This window comes from Rhincodon typus, chromosome 13, assembly GCF_021869965.1.
Source record: "Rhincodon typus isolate 14 chromosome 13, sRhiTyp1.1, whole genome shotgun sequence".
Classification (NCBI taxonomy): Eukaryota; Metazoa; Chordata; class Chondrichthyes; order Orectolobiformes; family Rhincodontidae; genus Rhincodon; species Rhincodon typus.
In genome coordinates, this window is record NC_063344.1 from 32,543,077 (window position 1) to 32,565,324 (window position 22,248).

The following is a 22,248-nucleotide window of genomic DNA, read 5'->3' on the forward strand; positions in this document are numbered from 1 at the left end:
CCCTCCAGGGGAAAATAGCCCCAGCCTATTCAGCCTCTCCCTATAGCTCAAGCCCCCCAACCCTGGCAACATCGTTGTAAATCTTTTCTGAACCTTTTCAAGTTTTACAACATCCTTCCTATAGCAGGGAGACCAGAATTGAATGCAGTATTCCAAAAATGGCCTCACCGATGTCCTGTAATGCCGCAGCATTACCTCCCAACTCCTTTACTCAATGCACTGACCAATAACGACAAGCACACCAAACGTTGTCTTCGCTATCCTATCTACCTACGACTCCACTTTCAAGGAAATATTCATTTGCACTCCAAGGTCTCTGTTGTATGGCAACACTCTCCAGGACCTTACCATTACGTGTATAAGTCCTTCCCCGATTTGCCTTTTCAAAATGCAACACCTCACATTTATCTAAATTAAAATCCATCTGCCATTCCTCGGCCCATCAGCCCATCTGATCGAGATTCTGTTGTACTCTGAGGTAACCTTCTTCGCAGTCCCGTATACTTCCAATTGGTGTCATCTGCAAAATTACTAACCATACCACCTATATTCACATCCAAATCATTTCTATAAATGACAAAAAGCAGTGGACTCAGCACCAATCATTGTGGCACACTGCTGGTCACAGGCCTGCAGTCTGAAAAGCAACCCTGCACCACCACCCTCTGTCTTCCACCTTTTGAACCAGTTCCAAATGGCTAGTTCCCCCTGTATTCCATGTGCTCTAACCTTGCTAACTACCTTACCATGAGGAACTTTGTCGAACATCTTACTGAAGTCCATACCGATCACTTCCACCACTCTGCCCTCATCAATCCTCTTCGTTACTTCTTCAAAACACTCAAGTTAGTGAGACACAATTTCCCATGCACAAAGCCATGTTGACTATCCCTAATCAATCCTTACCTTTCCAAATACAAAGGCTACTGTACCCAGTATTCCTGGATGGTCTCTCATCCAAGTACTAACCATGCCTGAGTCTGCTTAGCTTCTGAGATCAGATGAGATCGGGCATTTTCAGACTAGTGTGGCCATAGGTTTCAGATAACTGTATTTAGGGACCAGAAAAAAGTGAGGGCACAGGAGCTAGCAGGATTAAATTTTCTTGCTTCACAGAAATATTTCTTGGGCAAGAATTTGGAGTAATATTTTAAGGTTTTTTTTTTTGCAAGTTGCATTCCATATATAAAGTATACAATGATTAGTTTTTTATGGTTGCTTTAAAAATAATCCATGTACAAAATATTAGCCTAGTCAGCAAGGTGGTTTTCTGTTATTGCCTTTAGACGAGAAGTGCAGTTGGAAAATCTGGTTTTATTTGAACATTTATCTTTGACTGCTTCTGTCTAATTGGTGCAGTACCACTGGGCATCAGAGCCTGTGCCACTGGTTTGCCCTATCAGGCATTCATAGCTGCTAATGCAGGCAACAATGATTGAGCACTGCAACCTTTGCCAGTGTTTACATTACATGTACAGTGTTTCTTACTGGTCTGATGCCACAAACAGATATTCTTTTAGAACTGTGCAATCATTGTGAATTTAAGGTACCATATGGATCAGTGCAAGTTGTCTGTTTTCATAACTACCTACAGGACCTCAGCAGAAGCTATCCGAATGGATGCTGAAAATTTCCAACCTTGCTGCAATGCTTCCTTAATGTTGTAGAGGACAAATTGTAAGATAGGGAAACTTAATTGCATCATGATTGGAAGATGCTAAATCTGTTTTTCAAAGTGTAAGTAGGACTGAAGAAATTGAATTGTTAGGATTTTGTTAGTTTCATTATTGTAAACATAGTCAGACATAATGACATGATCAGGTAGAATGAACTTATTTTTATTTTTTTAAGAGACCTGTCATTCTTTTTATGTTACTTCATTCATTTCTAAAATGAGGAGGGATATTTATGTACAGGTAACTGGTTGAGATTCACAACTTAGTAATTTTGAATTTAAAAAGTGATTTAATATTCTGTTTCAACAGCTGGATCAATTAGTTGTGGATGCAGCTAAAGAGAAGAGAGACATGGAACAAAAACATTCCACTATTCAACAAAAGGTATGTGGACAGATGTGAATTTTTACATATTTTAAACATCCCACCTCACCTGAAAATGTAAGTACAATTCAAATGTCTTACAGTATTTTATAGTATTGCAGCCCACTGCCTGTAAATCAGTGTTACAATGATCAATTAAATACCTTCACTAAGAGCAATATCTCTAATTGTACTATCCCAAAAAGAAACACTAAACTAAATAAAGCCATCGGCTGGGCTATTACTTGTGAATTTCTAGATTTTTATTTTGCTTCTCTGACTATTGTGAATGTAATCCTTTTGAAATGTATCACAGTTTACTTAACTGAAGCATTTTTCATTGGAGAAACATTTTTTAGTTAGATACTCATTGAGTTATGCAGCAAAGATACAGGCCCTTTGGTCCACATAGACATGGTAGGCCAACAAAGGCCAAATGCATATCTTGCTCTGAAAGTTGTAGAAAACTATAAAATTTTACAGTAATCAAAATATGTAATGGTAAAGTGATACCCAATTGGACCAAATACTAGAATTTAAAACTAAAATGACACCGACATAAAATAACTGGACAATATTTAAGATTAAGTCTATTGTAACCTAATTTGGTTTATCGACTGTTGCAATATTTCAGGGGATCAAAATTCCACTAAGTTGGTGTGAATTCAGAAAGTTCCTATGTGAAGTGTTGGCCACCTTTTATTTTTTATTTAGCTGCTGCATCCTGCTTTTCCCACCCATGACATGCTGTAATCTACTTAAATACTGAAATCATTTTTTTTGGTTGTATTTGAGTTCTACAATTCTAGGCCTCTGGTGTTGCTTTACTAAGCAGTTAAACCACGAAGACCAGAATAAAAATGGAACATACTGGAAATATTTAGCAGGTCTGGCAACATCTTTGGAAAGAAAAACTGGATTAGCCTTTCAGGTTGATGACCTTTCAACAGAACTGCAGTCCGTTTGGAAAGATTTAGGATGGTCTTGTGTGGCGCTAAAGGATGTTCAGACTCTGTTTGCAAAGGAATATTACTTTGGTTTGTAAGGTCTTTGCATAGACGTGTAGAAGCAAGTTGATTTTATTTTCCCTACCAAGACTGTGGATTTCACTCGGATTCCTTCAGTCTAGCTTTCTTGACGTTGCTGAATTGTTGAAGCTTTGTATCCTGCGTTCTTTCGGACCATTAGATCATGGGACGTAGGAGTAGGAGTAGAAGCAGGTCATTCAGCCCATCATGTTTACTCCACTGTTCGGTGAGATCATGGCTGACCTGACAAACCTCACGTTCACTTTCCGGCCTTTTCCCCATAACCCTTGATACCCTTACTGATTAAAAATCTGTAAATCTGCAAAAGTACTTATAGAAGGGGAACAACGTTTTCCTGCATGAGAATAGAACTGTTTGGTTGGCAAGTGCATTGTGATTCTGATATGCATTGCCATGGAGAATGCACCAGCTAGATAGCGACTGACAACCCCCCCCACCCCCTACCAAATCTCCCAGCCCAAAAATACATGAGGCATGAAATATCTAGCCAACGGTTGAAGAAGTACCACTTTATCCATTCATTTTCAGGACTCTGTTTTGTTTCAGTTAGTTATGAACCTAAGTTCTGATGAAGGGCCAGTGGTCTTGAAACATAAGCTATGTTTCCTCTCCACAGATGCTACCAGACCTGCTGAATTTCTCCAGCACTTTGTTTCAGTTTGTTCATTTCATTCAATTAATACTAATAAGTGACTTCACCTGACGAAGGAGCAGTGCTCGGAAAGCTTTTTGATTTCAAATAAACCTGTTGGACTGTAACCTGGTGTTGAATGACTTCTGACTTTGTCTACCCCAGTCCAACACCGGCACCTCCACATGACCGAGTTCCCATGTCAGTACATGTCACGAGTACAAAACATCTCTTAATTTGGCACAGTAGTACTAAATTAGACACCTCAGTGGTGGAGTTTACAAAGACGGTTCACATAGGAATGAAAACATTTAATATTGAAAGTATAGATGGTGCACTTGTGAGGTTAAAGTATTTCTGAAGAAGGGTCTAGGCCCGAAACGTCAGCCTTCCTGCTCCTCTGATGCTGCTTGGCCTGCTGTGTTCATCCAGCTCTACACCTTGTTATCTCAGATTCTCCAGCATCTGCAGTTCCTACTATCTCTGATTACTTTTAGCTTCTTGGTGAAGAATGATTTTTGTGGTGTTTGTCCCTCTGTAGTGTAGAAGTTGATGAGTTTGTTATCTTTTTCAAGAGCTGTGAAGCCTATTATCAGAGTTGCCACTGTTAGGGAGGGATTTCCAGGATTTTGACCCAACAATGATGAAGGAAAAGAATAGTGTCCAAGTCTCGAAGTCACAAAGGTGTATTACTTGGAGAGACTCTGAGACATGGCTGTCCCTGTTCCCTTTATCATTTTCAAGAGCAGACGTCCTGGATTTAGGAGGAAATCCTTGCTGGTTTATTCTAGTGCATCTCCTAGATTGTGTACACAGTAGCAACATGTCCAACTGGTGGATGGAGAGTGAATGTCAAAGATGGAGAAAGTCGGATGCTAATCAAGAGAGCTCCTTTATCTTGGATGGTGTCTTGAGTTATTAAAACTGCACTCATTCAGGCAAATGCAGAGAATTCCACGACACTCCTGACTTGTGCTTTGATAGTGGAAAGACTTGGAGAGGTAGGCCCCTTGCTACAAATACCTAGCTTCTGACCTGCTCTTGTAGCCACAATATGTGTAAAGACACCTTTTAAATTTATTTTTTGACCGTGTGCACAAGAAAGATGGTGCTTCAAACTAAGGAGACTCTGCAGAGGTATGACTGTGGTTTTTAAGTGTGTACTGGAACACTTTGAGTTCTGTGCAAATGTTGCATTTTCCTGGAACAGCAAGAGCAGAATCGGGCACCACAAGACCGGTTCAGAACTAAAGAAAAACTGCTTGATAGCAATGTTCTGATTGGCTTCTATCTTGGTGATCATGATTTGTGTGGAGACAGTACAGTAGATAATTATGTAGCCTGAAAGAGAGTGCATCAAAATATTACTTCTCATCTGGTGTGTCTCACTTGTGTGGAGGTGATAGCTTCAATAATAGGTAGCTATCTTCTACATCCTGTTCTCTTAAATCTCCTCTTGTAGGAGGAATAAAATCCTTTTGAAAATAGTGAAAAGATGAATTCTTAACCATTGAATGAAAGAGAGCTAACAACAAGTTGTGCAAACAACTTTGTGTCAGTAGCAAAGAACTAAAAAGGAATTAAAAGAAAGAGAAAGAAAGCAACTCAGCGAATCCTGTGCTCTGTACTGATGCTGTTGATCTTTCTGCATTTTTCCTTGATATTCAAGGAATAAATTGTAGAGCTATAAAGCAATTGCAATTTCCTAATTGTAATTGGTTAAAGCAATGTTTGATTGTAATAAACAGTTATTTTCCTATTCAGTACAGCAACCTTTTTAATTCGATCTTTTACCCTGAGTTCATCAGTCAGGTAAATTGGGGACTCTGGATAGTATGGTTAAACCTTTTTCACACTCATGGTGTCTCTCTGGGGATAGTGGGATTGAATTTGTCAGTGCACTACCCCAGTGAGCTGTGGTATATGGTAGCTGGTTGAGAAATGTCCTCTTAATTCTCAATTACTCTTATTTCACTAGGGTACCTTTAATGTTACACATTGCTGCTTTTATACCTAGGGGAGTCACTCTAAAGTCTCCTCTAAAATTCAGTTTTTCTTTTATTCATGTTTGGATTAAGGTTGTAAAGGTAAAAGGCAAAATCACCATAGTTCTACTGCACTGTACGGCTCTGTCTCATTAGAGAGACAACTCTCTGGTTTAACCTGACAGTCGCCATGCCTCAGGTGAGGGGAGAGGTGAAGGACTCTCCTTTTCAACAGTAACCTTAGCCAGTGCAGGAATTGAACCTATGCTATTGGCATCACTGCATCACAAACCAGCTGTCCAGCCAACTAAGGTAACAGATCCCCTTATGGAATCATCGAAATTTACTTTACAGCAGGAAGTTATTTGACCTGACGTGTTTATACCTGCTCTAGAAAAGCCAGCCAGCTACTTCCACTCTCCAGTCCTATCTCTGTGGCCCTCTAAATTCATCACTTTTAAAATCTATATCCAGCACTCTCTTGAAACCTTGTATGGGATCTACCTCCTACACTCTGACGTGCAGCGCAATCCAAATCCTAACAGCTCTCCAAGTAAAGAAATTTCTCCTCATCTCACTGTTAGGGCTTGCTGACAATCTTGCAATGGTGCCCTCCCTAGTTACTGACATATCAACTAATGGAAACAGAATATTCTCCTTTACCCAGTCAAAATCGTTCATAATTTTGAATATCTCAATAAGATTACCTCTTAATCTATTCTGCTTCAAGGAGAGTGAGCCCACTTTCTCTAATCTTCCCTTGTATCTAAAATTCCTCATTACTAGAATAATGCCAACACATTTCTTTTGCACTGTTCCAGGGCTTTAACTTCCATCCTTAAATAAGGTGTCCAGAACTGAACACACTATTTCAAATGTGGTCTGACCAATGATTTTTAGAGGTGTAGCATGATTTCTTGCTTTTATACATTATGTCTCTATTTATAAGGATTGTATAAGCCTTCTTAACAACAGTTTCAACTTAGCTGGCCACCTTCAGAGATTTATGCATGTGAACCCCTGGTCTCTCTGCTCCTGTACTCCACTCAAAGTTGAACCATTGAACCTGTATTGTCTCTCTATGTTTATTCTACCAAACTGCGTTACCTCTTCTCTGCATTGAAATTCTTCTGCCAGGTTCCTGCCCCTTTGATCAACTTGTCAATGTCCATCTCAAGTCGCTCAGCATCATCCTCACATTTCACTTTTCTCCCTAGGCTTAGTATCATTCACAAATTTAGAGATTTTGCCCTCAACGTCCATGTCCAAGTTGTTCATATAAATCAGAAAGGGCAAGGGATAATTCTGATCCCTAGGGAACACCACTTTCAACTCTACTCCAGTCTGCGAAATGTCTATATCTACCTTCTGTTTCCTATCTTTTAGCCAACTTCTAATCTATGCTGTTAAGAACCCTTCAATCCCGAACATTTCTAGTTTGCTAACCAACCTGCCATATGGCACCATATCAAATGTTTTCTGAAAGTCTAAACAGTACAACCCTCCTTCGCTGCTTGTGTTTCCTGGTCAAAGAACTCAATTATATTTATCAAACATGCTGTTGACAATCATGTTTAATGTTTAGTATTAACTTATTTTCCTCTGTGTACTTTTATCTTATTCTGTATTATGGCCTCCATCTGTTGATCAGCTGACAGGTCTGTAGTTTCCTGGTTTGTCCGTTGCCCCTTTTCTTAAGTAATGACATCTTTGAAAAATGTCTGTTAATAACTCTGCAGTTTCTCGCTCTCTCGCTCTCTCTCTCCTGCTCGGCAATCCGGCCATTGTCACCATTTTCGAATTAGGTAAAGACAGAAGCAAAGTACTCATCTGTCATACCCTTTGCTTCAGTGAGCAGCTTACCCTGCTTGTTCCTCATAAGCTCCACTCTATCCTTCAGTTTATTTCTCATGGTTATGTACCTAGCTTGGACCTTCTTCATCTCTGTTTTGAAAGTCTCCCATTTTTCATCCACCAAAATGCATTCCCAATCAACCTGCTGCAGTTCAACTTTTAGATCCCCCAAATCTGCTCTTTTCCAGTCTGGGGTCTTATTTCTTTACTGATTTTTATCCTTTTCCAATTTAATGTTGAACCTTATGATTGATATTTCCCAAATGCACCCTCATTCTGACGTTCTCTTTTTGGCTTACCTTTTCCCCAGGACCAGATACAGCATATCTCCTCCCTCCCTAGAAATGTACTGTTCCAAAAAGTTCTCCTGCACACATTTGTAGAAATTTCTTCCCTTCAATGACCCAGACTCTTTTTATTGTTTTCCCCAGTCTACCCCAGGGTAATTCAAATCACCAACTATCACAACTCCATTTGGCCTTTAGATTAAAATAATCTGCAAACAAATGCACTCTTCTACTTCCTCCCCACTATTTGGAGGTCTGTAATAAATACCCGAGATGGTCACTGCTCTCTTCCTGTTTCGTGCCTCTAACCATCTAGATTGTAATTCAGAAACCACATCTCTTTATTGGGGTGTTAATGAGATCTGGAATCAAGTGGTCCTACTAGGAAATAAGCTGACTTTTGATGCTTGGTTTACTGTTGAGTTTTGTTTTAAAATGCTGTTGGTGACATCTTTCATCCCTTTGATTTGAGAGCAGGGCAGTCACACACCAGGTTGGATATGTTATGCTTTTGGCGAATACGATATATCTGAACAATGTTTCATTTGGTTGGGTAGATCCAAGTGTTACAACTGTACTGGGAGAGCCTGGCGAGTTTTGGCTAATTCTGGAGCACAAATCTTCAGGCTGTTTTTGGGGCCCATAGCCCTTGTTGTATTCATCTGATTATGTAGGCATGATGCTATGACTGAGCCTAACCATTGACTTAATAGCAGACTAAAAGTTGTTCGGGAGAGATCTAACTCTTCATAGTCAACCCTGATCTTGGCCACGTGCAAGAACCATTGTAGGTTTTTATGCTCCAAATCTAGAAATTCCTATAATAAATACTACACTTACTTTCTTGCTGCAGCTAGGGCTACAATATATTTACATTTACCCATGCAGCCATCACAAGGGGTATCCCTTTCTATTGGAAAATCATGACCTGGATATGAAAGGTACTTAGAATCCCTTTTTGGATTCTGAGTCTTAGACTCGCCTTACAAAATTGTTACGTTTTACAAAGAATGTTTATTTTTTTCCTCTGTTGCATAATAGTTTCCTCATTTTGAACCTCCTTTGGATTCTTGCTGTTTGCCATTATACTGCCTCCAACTTCCTTCCATTGCATATAATTTGTGTCAAATACTATGCAGTTCATGTGGTTCTCAACACTTGTTCTGTTCAATGTGCCCATTTTCAGTAAACTTTTACTTGCACAACAGTCAGTAATGTGTTTTCTTTTTATCCCCCTTTTTCTTAAATGCTAATCATAGGCTGCTCTTCAGGTAAGTTACAGAATATGTATGTGTACTAATGGTTGCCACTAGATGATGTAATAGTAATCCTACTGATCCTATTAGTAACTTTACATCTTTGCTGAACTCTTTTTCTACTTTCTGGCTTTAGTCTGATTGGATACATATTTGTAGTCACTACTTTGTCTTCAATTTAGATCTGCTGTTGCTGCAAGAAATGTTATTGACCTTGGCCCTGGCCCAGGACCTTGACTTCTTAAGTAACCGTGCATAAAAATATTTATCTTGAGTACCAGATAGGTGTATATACACGACTAGTTGTTTGCAGAGGTCAAAAAATTTTTTACAAGCATTGCATTTTTTTTTAATCATACTGGGAACAAATGTCATACTCTGACCTCATCCCAAATCATGAAACTCTTCCTTGACATGCTGCAGGATGTTACTGAAATTTTTAAACACTCTATGGACACTAAATGTGCATTCTTCAAAGATAACTGCTAATAACTGTATTTTGTTTTTGATGCATAATGCTGAATCATTTGTTAGTTTATTTTTTAAGACGAAGTATGTAAAAACAGTATTGATAAGCAATATGTAATAAACAAAGAGCCTTGAATGATATAGGTTATGGCGAGATATCTGAGAGAATAGCATGAGAAGTCCAGCAAGGCCAGTCTTGATCTAGGTGCAACAAGATGCACTTTCTAACAGAGTTCTGGGTGTCGAGTTGAGATTCTCATGAGGGTGTGATGAGGTGCTTATTAATGGGAATTATGGTACATTATCCCCTTCATGAGTACTGAATCAAGCCTCATTAATATGCAGGTTCCTATTATACTACATGCTGAATAGCAACTAGATATAAGAATCAGAGCAGATACCTGGCAACTCAAGCTTGCCACTTTCTCTTCCAGACCTCCATCTTGGACAGTTGGAACCAATTTCTCAGGGCATGTGCCATGAGTAGTGGCTGCAGATGGCCACTGTTCATCTCCACGCCATCATGACATAACTCCAAACCACTTAGAATATGTTTCTGCATTTCAGTGCTGCAATCTGAGTACATCAGGACCTCTCATTGCAGTGCTGATGCAAGAACAGTATGTTTGGACAAGCACCCAGCTCACTGGACCAGGCTGCATCTCTGCTCTCGTCCCTTGCTCTCCTAGTGTTCGCTCACCTCTCATCTGTTTGGATGCTCAAAGCATTTTTTGCATTGCCTTGTCTTGCCTTGCAACACAGGCACAAAACCAAGCAGGTCCTCGTAATCGTCACTAATTATCAGCCAAGAGGTGGACATGTTGCAGTACAGCACCATACTATATCTGTGTGGCACTTCCTTCATGTGTCAGCAGCTGACATGGCAAACACGTTACATGTGCATCGCTCAAATGGTGATTTGCCTCTAAGTCCAGGGGAGGAGTGCTCAGTCACATCAAGGGAAACACCCTTCAGTCAGGGGTCTCAGCACAGTGAGTCAATGGCGGTCTCTATCAGGTGGTCACTTGGGGCAGTCAGAGTCAAGGCTCCTTCCTTGTAGGGGGTGAGCAGCCAATTGTCAGGCACCCCACCACCCTTCCTTGCTCTTTGTGTCCTAATATGGGACGTTTTTTCTGGAATGAGACAAAGGGAGGGATTGAGTGAGATGCAAGTGGGTGGCACAGCTGTTCGTGCGAGTGAATCCTTCAAGACCTTACCCCTCCCCTATCTGTAATTTCCTGCAACTCTATTAACCTTGTAGGATTACCATGATGTGGAGGTGCTGGTGTTGGACTGGGGTGGACAAGGTCAGAAATCACACAACACCAGGTTATAGTCCAACAGGTTTATTTGAAAACACAAGCTTTCAGAGCCTCACTGCTCCTTCAGGTGTTAGTGAGAGAGGTAGGATCAGACGCAGAACTTAAAAGGAAAAGGTCAAAGGGTCACACCACTGATGAGGATGTACTAAACAAACCCAAGATGCTGTTAAATCTTTAATCAGTTAAAGGTTTTAATTGATTAATACGTATATGTAAATCCTCGAATTCCTTTTGAAGTCACTGTCCTGAGAGAACTAAAAGTTTTATCAGTCTAAAGAAGGGGTGACCTTTTCGGTTAGACAATGCATGTTAGGTGTGAGGATTTGTTTAGAATCAGTTTGTTTTTTATTTGGAGTCAGACTTGTTTTATTTCTAAAGTAGGAATTTACAAAACGCCACATTGTCTCTAAATTGTGTGCTTTTTGAGCAAAATAGAATGTATCTGCAAAAACAAAGTCACCCTATAGATTTGTGTGTGTGAGAGCGAGTGCACGTGCCACGAAAGAGGAAGAAAGACCAACGCTATACACTGGATACACTGACGACATTTTCTTCCTTTGAACTCGTGGCGAAGAATCACTGAAACAGCTACATAGTGATATCAACAAGTTTCATCCCACTATCAGACTTCTCATGGACTACTCTTTAGAATCAGTCTCATTCTTGGACACACGCATTTCCATTAGGGACAGACACCTCAGTACCTCACTCTACCGCAAGCCCACGGATAACCTCACAATGCTGCACTTCTGTAGCTTCCACCCTAAACATATTAAAACAGCCATCCCCTACAGAAAAGCCCTATGCATACACAGATCTGTTCGGATGAGGAGGAGCGAGATGGACACCTGAAGGTATTGAAGGACGCCCTCATGGAAACAGGATACGATGCTCAACTCATCGATCGCCAGTTCTGATGTGTCACAGTGAAAACCTGTAATGACATCCTCAGAAGACAGTCACGGGGTATGTCTGATTGGATACCCTTCATTATCCAGTACTTTCCGTGGCGGAGAAACTATACCACGTTCTTTGCAGCCTTCAACACATTATCGATGATGCTGAGCACCTTGCCAAGATCTTCCCCCATGCCTCCACTTCTTGCCTTCAAACAACCACCAAACCTTAAACAGACCATTTTGCAGCAAACTACCCAGTCTCCAGGACAACGTCGACCACAACCCTATACAACCCTGTCATGGTAACCTCTACAAGACATGTCAGATCTTTGACATGGGCACTACCGTCACATGTGGGAACACCACCCACCATGTGCACAGTAGATACTCATGTGACTTGGCCAATGTTGTCTATCTCATACGCTGCAGGCACGGATGCCCCAAGGCATGGTACTTTGGCGAAACCATGTAGATGCTACAACAACAGATGAATGAACACCGTGCAACAATCACCAAACAGGAATGTTCCTTCCCAGCGGGAGAATGCTTCAGCGGTCAAGGACATTCGGCCTCGGATCTTTGGGTAAATGTCTTCCAAGGCAGACTTCAGGATACACAACACTGCAGAGCCACCGAGCAGAGGCTGATAGCCAAGTTCAGTACCCATGAGGATGGCCTCAACAGGGATCTTGGGTTCATGTTGCACTATGGGTGACCCCACCACGCTATACGTTCTCTCTCTCACACGCATGCATGCATGCATGCATACATACATACACGCACTCACAGAAGCATGCACGTTCACACAGTCTCTCTCATGCTTGCTCTCGCACTCACTCTCTCTCTGAATTGTGCTCACTGGCCCCCGCTCACTCGCCCCCTCGTGCACTCACCTGCTCTCACACGCGCACACACTCACACATGTGAATCTATGGGGTGAATTTGTATTTGCAGATACATTCTGTTTTCTTCAAAAAGCACACAATTTATAGACAGTCAGTCAATGTGGCGTTTTATAAATTCCTACTTTAGAAATAAAACCAGCCTGACTCCAAACCAAAGCACATATTCTAAACAAGATCTCACACTTAACGTGCATTGTCTGATCTAAAATGTCACCTCTACTTTAGACTGATAAAACCTTTAGTTCTCTCAGGACAGTGACTTGAAAGGAATTTGAGGATTTACATATACATATTAATCAATTAACTAATCAACTGATTTAAAGATTTAACAGCATCTTGGGTTTGTTTAGTACATCCACATCAGTGGAGTGACCCTTTGATCTTTTCCTCCTAAGTTCTGTGTCTGATCCTACCCCTCTCACTAACACCTGAAAAAGGTATGAGGCTCTGAAAGCTTGTGTTTTCAAATAAACCTTTTGGACTATAACCTGGTGTCATGTGATTTCCGACTGTGTAAGATAGTACACTCAACTAATTCTGGCCCTTTGAGCATCTGATTTTACTTGCTGTACCAGTGGCACATAAACCTTCAGCTGCTAAGGACCTAAGCTCTGGAATTCCATCCCGAAACTGTGTGCTCCTTCCTTCCTTCAATCCATCTTGATATTGCCTTATGTGATTTGCTGTTTGAAGTTGCTCTATAAGGTCCCTGTGAAGCACTGAACATCTTCTCTTACGTCGAAGGTTTCAACGTAAATATAAGTCGTTATTTACTGCTATATAGTAAGGTTTTCTTGGCAACGTAAATGTAACATGAGAGATTGATACAGTTTCCAATCAATTTATCTGAATGCTTTACATATTTCATGTGAAGCATATATAGCATATGACCACATAATTTACTTAATTTAAGCATCAAACGTGTGCTTTTCTTTGAGCCATTTGAAAGCCTCATTGTCTATTAAAATGTTTTAGTAGCAAATGAAACCGCGTTACAAGGCATCGGTTCATTAACAACTCAATTTATTCATGATCGCGTCAGCTGGCTGATATCAGCTGACAGCTTTCATTTGTGAGGAAGGAGTCGAAACTCTAGACCCGACTGGTGAATGCATTGAGGCAGACATCGTGAACAGAAGAATCTTGCCTCATTTGCACAAACATTGACTTATTTATCAATAAGTCAAAGGAAAAAAGTATGGCCCAAATTTCAACGAAACTGACTGTATTTACAAATGTAGTGATAGGCAATATCGAGTATGAATTCTGAGCTGTAGATTCAACAGTCAACACAAACTGTCAACTTATCAACTCGGTGCAAGAAAATTTGCTGTGTTTCACTGGAATACAGATTTTTGACAACTGTAAGGAGCTGTTGCAATGAGATTCTTCAGGTTTCGTTACGTATTATATATGGTAAGTTGCTTTTATGAAATATGTTTATATATGAATGAGTAGTTTTAGCAAGTATCTTTCAAGAAGTTTGCAAATCCATAGAATTTCAGTTCAGTGACCACAACTCCTCATTATGGCGGTATTACATTTAATTACTTATTGATTCCCTATGACATTTTTTAGTGTGAGTTTTATTCCCCAAAGCCTCCTGCTGCACAAAATTCTATAATTTTTTGACAGCTTAAATTAAATGTTCAGTTGAGAACTACTGTCAAGTGGTTATGTGTTGGCAGTGTCACCAGCTTCTTAGTTTTCTCAATTGAATGGCATCGACTCTACGAAGACGACATGTAATCTAATCGGGTTCAGTTTACCTGAATAGACTGCAATGAGTAAAACTATAGTTCGTGATATGTGTATATATGCATAAGTTTCTCTTAAATGTATTATGCAATTGCTTATTATCACCTTTTATGTTTAATATACGGTAATTGGTTTATTATTTAATGAAATGGTATACTTCAACAACAATTATTTAATTTATGAACATGTAAATTTCAAGTTAGTAAGTACCTTCTTTTCAGTCATCTTTTAAACTGAATCTACCTCTCCATGATAAAACATTACATGCTTTCTAAGAACATTTTCAGCTCTCTGTTACAATGAGTCACTTTATATGGCTGTGGTCCTAAATCTTCCAAAGAGAGAAAATTCTGGAAACACTCAGAAGGTCAAGAGCATCTTTGAAGAGAGAAACAAAATTAATGTTTGCTGGTAATCATTAATTATACCAAGTCTTATTCTATGATTTAAGACCACATAAATTTGCTTTGACATTTGGTAAAGTCTAATACAGAAAGTTCTACCCTGAATTGGTAAGGAACTGTAGAAAAAGAAACTACTTAGTTCAAAGGCAGATATATCATTACCAACCTTAACTATAAATTCCAATCTTGCTTGACCTTGCCTGCTTTCTAGAGGAAATGCTACATTATTTAAAACAGAGTGTGCTAGCACTTTAAGGAATATACATTGGGCCATTGGTATTACTCTCATGCCTAGAAGTTCTTAATGATTGATGAAATGCATTATGTTTCAAGAATACCAAGGAATCTTGTGAAATTGTAATGAAGTCATGGTTAGAATTAAATGAGATGATAATGAGTTTTTGACTTCTTGATTCTTATAGAAATGACCGAAACTGATAATTTTACCTATTTTCTCCAGACAATGTGCCTAAATTGTTGTTCTATATGAGATCAGGTTTATCCTACATGAATAACTAGATGTTGCAATATTCATGGCAGAAGTCATATCCTCTGCATTATTAAATTTTTATTCAGCATTATCTAAAGACTAGGAGATGAACTGTCACTGCTTATTATACTTGAATCATTAATTCATCCTAGCTCATCACCTGCTCCCCAACTTCCGTTCCTCAGTCTAATGTTTGCTAATCTGTCCACATTGTCTGTCTCTTTTTTTTTCTGCCTTGTTGATGTGCGCATTGTCCATTTCCCTTGTCACAAATGTTTATTTGTTCTCTATCGCCGATTTTAAGTATTGGGTTTCATTTCTGATTTGCAACTAAATTCTCAGAGCTCCTTACTGTAGTCTTTACAATTGGCTTTTGTGACACCTGTTACAGTTCACATCTGAATCTCCATTGTCTCCTGTGTGTGGTTCACTTCCATAGTACGGCCCTTGTCTGATTTACATTTATAACAGTTTTCCAATCCAGATATCAAGTCTCTTGCAACAATTTCTCTTCATTTTTTTGTAGGTTCCTTTGCAGTACTTTATTTGGCAATATGGAAAAGATGGGTCAGTTTCCCAATCTTAGAGTGACATCTAGCTTTACTTCCTAACTTTTTCTGTCAGTTCCATGGGACTATTGATACACTGTCCGCTGTCTGTCTTGATTTAGGACCCAGAAGAGCAAAGTTTTCTCTCTCATTATTCAGCAAATCTAGAGACTCTTTTTGTTGCCCATTAATACTTCTGTGCATGTGGGCTTGACTCTAGTCAGCTCCCTTCTTTTACTATTACCAGTGTTGTTTTCTTCCATTTCGGCAACTTCAGCACTTGCTACTGAAATGCGAGTTGATAACAACATGCCACGTTTTTTACTGGTCATTAAATTGCCACCTATCCTCCCAAAAATTGCAACTTATTCAGAATGCTGCAGTTTCAAAGCCCTTCAGACTGTATTGTCCTCATCATCCTCAACCTTGTTAAGTTCCTTTTGCTCTCAATAGCATAACAAATGGATTTCAATGTCTAAATTTTGTAATTTATCCATGTTATGGCCCCACCTTAATCAACATTCTCTTGCAGACACATACATATGTATGCACAAACTATAATTTTATGCCTGATTTCTGACTTGTATCTGGGGAGGCAGTGGCCTAATGGTATTATCACTAGACTGTTAATCTAGAGAACCTGGTAATGTTCTGGTAACCTGGATTCGAATCCCACTATGTCAGAATTTGCAGTCAATAGCAATCTGGAATAGAGAGTCTAATTATAATGATGAAGCCAACATTCATCGTTGGGAAAACCAATCTGGTTTGCTAATGTCCTTTAGGGAAGGAAACTGCTATCCTTACCTAATCTGGCCTGCGAGTGACTCTAGACTCGCAGCAATGTGGTTGACTCTTAACTACCCTCTTGGTAATTAGGGATGGGCAGTAAATGCTGGCCTAGCCAACAGCACCCACAATCCCATGAATGAATATTTTAAAAAGTTTCAAAAAGTGCTAAATTTAATTGTCAATCATACCAAATGTCCAGAATTCTTGTGCCATAAAGAACATAGGAGTAAGAATTCCTACGCCATGTGTTACTGCATGATTCTGATTCACGGATTTCCTCAAAGAATCCTCATGGATTCAGAGTATGCATTTGAAATGTTACAGCTCTTCTGCTCTATTGCAGATGTAGATTGATTTGAGCATTTACAGCACTTACTTTCTTGCAATTTTCATAAATGATTCTGAATCTGTGCATGTATGTCTATCACATAGCTTTGCCGCGCATTAGCCCTTCATCTTTCGTGTACCCTATTATCATCTTCTTCTGCCTTGCTATCATGTTTTAATCACTTTAGCATAGCTTCTTAAATTTTAATTATTTTAAACTTAAGTGCGCGCATGTTTCAGTCCAAATAAATTACAATGCCTTTTGATCTGCTACCCACTTTGGTTCTTAGTGCTGTTGAACTAGTGCATTTATGTGGTAGGATCAGTTCATAAATACAAAAATAATACAAAAAATGACTTTAGCCAAATATGTACTTTGCTTGAATCTCATTTTGAGCATACACAATCAGAAAAAGTAGTATCAAGCAGTGACAATCTTGCACCCGGTGAGGGGGACGTAAATATACATTGACCTTGTGTTTATGTCCTGTAGAGATGGACACCACCTCGTTCGTTGTTGGTAGCATCCGTGCCACAAAAACATAGCGCTGCTACTGGCAAAGCTAGTAGACAGTTTAAGAATTAAAATTAATTCGCCATATGTCAGGAAAATGAAAGATTGTTAAAATATCTAAGGAGAATTGCACTGAGGATAAGTGTAGCCAAAGAAGGATATCCAAATGAGGAATTTTCCATATTTTCATAGACACTATGTTCCACACAGAAATAGAAAATGGCATATGGAGTCTGTTTCTTAAGTGTTTTTTTTTTTGAAAAACAGGCTTTCCAAGTGTGGCAGTAGGGAATTTTCAAACTGCATAATTTGGCATAACACAAAACCGAATAAAAGAAATTCAACAATAATGTTATTATGCAGAACCAATTTCCTTTTAATTTGAAAGTGAATTTACAGTTCGCAAGTTAAATGAAAATGTTAAATGATATCCTATGGGAATACCAAATTATTAGTTCTATATGTCATCATTTTATGAAAGTTATCTTGTGAGCTTTTGTCACACTGAGCACACCAATTCATCCTACTTTCTTCTTATGTTTGCAATACAGTTGAACCAGTCTGCTGCAGTAATAGTAGAAGTAAAAAACATATGATACTGTACTGTTTGTATGATGTGTAACTTGAAACTACAACTAATATGGAAAAAAAAATGGTGGGCTACTCAGTGAGCTCTTTCACGTTCAGTTTCAAATGCTATGACTGAAAAAGTCATATGAATGGGGGGGGGGAGGCGGGGAAAGAGTTTACCAAGTTTATTTGGGGAAAAGATCTGTCAGTTACACTAATTGCTAATAAAGGAAAAAAAATTGAGGTATATAAAGCAAGTACTTCTGGCAAGAATTCCAAAGCAGATGTATTGGACTCAACGTTAATTCTTTCTCTCTCCACAGATACAGCTGGATCTGCTGAGTTTCTCTGGTACTTCGTTTTATTTCAGATTTCCAGCATCTGCACAACTTCTGCTTTTATTCAAATATTTTACATGCGAGGCCACAGTGCCCCATTTTTGCTTCACAAAAAATTATTATACTTTAGTGAAAATCTTTTTGTACCAAATAGAAATCGGATTCATTATAGTTAGGTTGGCATTGTTGGTTATGAAGTTGGTGATCATTTACAGACTAAGAAACGCAAGGTTACAACATTCGTAAAGTGAAATTACAATAGATGATTATGTAATATTTCACTATCAATGCTTTTCAAATGCACTTTTGTAAATTTATAGGATGACCGTACTACAAACATTTAAGTTTGACTGTTGCTTGTAACTAACTTCTTTTGATGTCAAGTAATTGTTGCACTTATATTCAGTTTCAAATCATATGTTTTAGGATTTTTCCAGCGATGATCCCAAGATAGAATTTAACATTGATGCTGCTAATGGTGTGGTCATGGAAGGATATTTGTATAAACGAGCCAGCAATGCCTTTAAAACTTGGAACCGGTAAGATTAAACTTTCAACTTCACACTGAAATACTCTTGCACCGATTGCCTGTAAAGTACAGAGAAGGACACATGATTAGGATGAAATCATCAATGTCTGTCACACAATTTTTTATCACTTGTGAGTAGAAACAGAAATTCTTTGATTGGAACATAAGAATTATGTTTCACTTCCAAGTGAAATTATCCAGTTACGAAGTTTGTTCATCTTGATTGTAATGACGGCATCCAATACAAAATTGTCAAACATTAGATCTAGCTGGCCAAATTATGCTTAAGTTGTGAATTACCATTCTAGTTATGTTATTTTAAAATTAAAACAACAGAAGCACTTTATCAAATAGTCTAAGGTCTCATGGTGACTGATTAAAATCTGCAAAGTCTAAAGTTGTGCAGATTAGGTGGATTGGTCATGCTAAATTACCCAGGACTGTATAGGTTAGCTGAGTTAGCCATGGGAAATGCAGAGTTGTGTGGATAAAGTAAGAGGGTAGGTCTGGGTGGGATGCTCTTCAGAGGGTAGTTGTGGGCTTGATGGGCCGAATGGCCTGCTTCCAGACTGTAGGGATGCTATGATTCTATGAAGTGCTGCATAGCCACCAACAATGAATGAGGTACACTCCAGGTGACTTAACTTGGTTATATTTCAAACTGCTGAAAAAACATTTTAGCAAATGAAATGAAGTAGACTTCTCCTAATTTGACTTGCTTTTACTTGGCTACAGAACTTGGCCCTATTGCACTAAAGTGGAGTAAGTTTCTAAGTGTTCATACTTTTAGTGTGTAGATCTGAATCGAACTGTCTCTGTTGATTCCAGCACTTGTGATGATTTTCATTGTACTGAGTTGTATACCAATAGATTTACATGTGCATATCCTGGCCAAAATGGTGAACAGTAAGTCAGTGATGTATGATAAAAGCAAGAACCAAGGTATCTGTCAGCATTTTCATCTATACCCTCTCTGGCCGCAACTAATTTGCAGGTTAATTGGCTGCTAGCTTTTAATCTCGGCAGCAGTTTTTGTCAGATGCTTACCACGAGATGTTGGTTGTGAACTACTCCAAGGAAATTTCGAAAGACCTTGTACCTGTCATCAGTAGGAGTGAAGGGAACATTCAGGTACTGCTTTGTATGCTTGTTACATTGCAAACATACAATTTGGGAGCTGCTTCTCTAGCCAACCCTGACATTGTATAAAATCACAGTTGACCTGATTGTGGCCTCAACTCCACCTTCCTGCTTATCCCTGATAATTATAATCTCTTCACTAGCAAGGACGTCTGTCTATCTATGCATTAAATGCCCAATGACCTAACCTCCATAGATCTCTTGGTCAAAGTTCCAGAGACTCACTACTCCCAGAAAATCCTCTTTATTTCAGTTTTAAAAGGAAGACCCACTGCATTTCTATTCTGTCCTCTATTTCTAGTTTCTGTCATAAGAGGAACCATCCTTTCAGCATCCACCTGTAAAGTCCCTCAGAATCCTGTATGTCTCAGTAAGGTCACCTCTTATTCTTCTTAACTCCGAAGAATGCAGTCTTAACCTGGCCGACCTTTACTGATGACATAATCTCTTCCTCGTGACCTGCCCCCACCATCACAGGCATCAGTCGAAATGAATCTTCCCTGAACTGCTTCTGCCACATTTATATTCTCCCTTAAATGAGGAGACAGAAACTTTACACCATACTCCCAGATTTGGTCTCACCATTTAAAAAGTAGAACATCTACTTTTATAATCCATTGCTCTTGTAACAAACAAGAACATTTCATTTGCCTTTCTTTTCATTCACTCTACCTGCATACTGACTTCTTTTACAATTCATATGCCAAGATCCCTTTGTACCTCCAGAGTCCTGTAACCTCTCTACATTTAAATAATGTTGTAATGTTTTTGTGTTCTTCCTGGTAGAGTGGATGAGTTAACATTTTCCTACATGATACTTCATCTGGCATATTTTTTCCCCATGCGCTTGCCCTATATATATCACTTTGCAGATTCTCTTAGAACGTAATAACTCTGAGCAGGCTCCTGTATCATTTAATGCAGTTATGGCTGATCTGATCTCTGCCTCAGCTCCTCTTTCCTGCCTGCTCCCCATAACCCTTTACCTCATTACTAATGAAAAATCTGTCTACCTCAAATTTATTCAGTGTCTAGGAGTCCATCACAGTCTGTAGTAGTGAACTCCACAGATTCACGACCCCTTGAGAGAAGTAATTCCTCCTCATTTCTGTTTTAAAACTGTCACCCCTGAGCCTAAAATTGTGACCTCATTCCAGATTGCCCCACAAGGGGAAAACATACTTCAAATAAATCACTTCTCATTGTTCTTAACTCTAACAGTTAGAGGCCTAAGCTGTTTGTAAGCCATGCCTCGTCCACTGCCCCTACATAAATTATGATTGAGTAACAAAGTCTCCCAGATCAATCAATAAAGGAGAGGTGATCTGACAGAGGCATAGAACACTGTTAAATGAATACAATCTTGAATATTATTTCTCATTTAGCAGCAGGAGTAGAACTAGTGGCCACTGGTACAAAGTCAAGAAAGGTACCCTTAAGACAAATAACAAATTTTTAATCCTGTATTATGATATGTTAAATAAACTTCCAGATAGCATAGTAAAGGCATAATCAATCAACTCGGCAAAAAAAAAAAAAAATTGTGTTACAATGTGGTTACATTCTCACCCTTATTTTTGAAATTCCAAAGTGGTCAACCTACAAGGATTCTGTGTTTCTTGATTTCTGACCTTGTACATAAGCACGAATTTCATTGATTCAGCTGCTGCGAAACGTTGCTGTCCACCTTTAAAACATCGTTATTAAAATCTACCCCTTGGCCAAGCCAATCCTAATGTTTCCTTAAGTGGATTTGTGCAAAGTTCAGTTTGTTACTGCTTCAGTGAAATTCCTTTACACATTATACCATGCAAAGCTGCAATTTAGATATAAACTGTTGTAGGATCTTTCTGAATTGATTAATTCCAGTGGGTCATATGGTCTTCCTGATCTGTAACTTTCATTTCAATCCTGTTTCAAAATCATACATGTATTTGTACACTTCACGGATTCTGCCAAGCTATACTTACAGAAGCACTGAGAAAAATTTACTTTGTCTTGATTTTTCATGTACGGTGCCATGGGAGATCCATTAGCATGGTGTCAGTTTGTATTGGCTAATGTTAGTCTGCAACTGTATAAGCGACAAAGACCTTGAATGTCCTTTATATAATATATAATTTTCTCCATTGCCACTGATCAC

The 22,248-nt window shown here is 39.0% G+C and overlaps 1 protein-coding gene and 1 pseudogene across 6 annotated transcripts in view; one reads left to right on the forward strand and one right to left on the reverse strand.

Annotated features, from left to right (window-relative positions):
- The window catches only part of zgc:162872 (BAR_ACAPs and ArfGap_ACAP domain-containing protein), a 145,088-nt gene that overhangs the window by 101,772 nt on the left and 21,068 nt on the right, over positions 1–22,248 (forward strand). For all 6 annotated transcript variants that reach the window (XM_048604200.1, XM_048604196.1, XM_048604197.1 and 3 more), the window contains 2 exons: positions 1,986–2,060; positions 18,863–18,975. In XM_048604200.1, coding sequence (XP_048460157.1) covers positions 1,986–2,060; positions 18,863–18,975 — 188 coding nt within the window. The remainder of the gene's footprint in view (positions 1–1,985; positions 2,061–18,862; positions 18,976–22,248) is intronic.
- Positions 921–1,039, reverse strand: LOC125484765 (annotated as a pseudogene).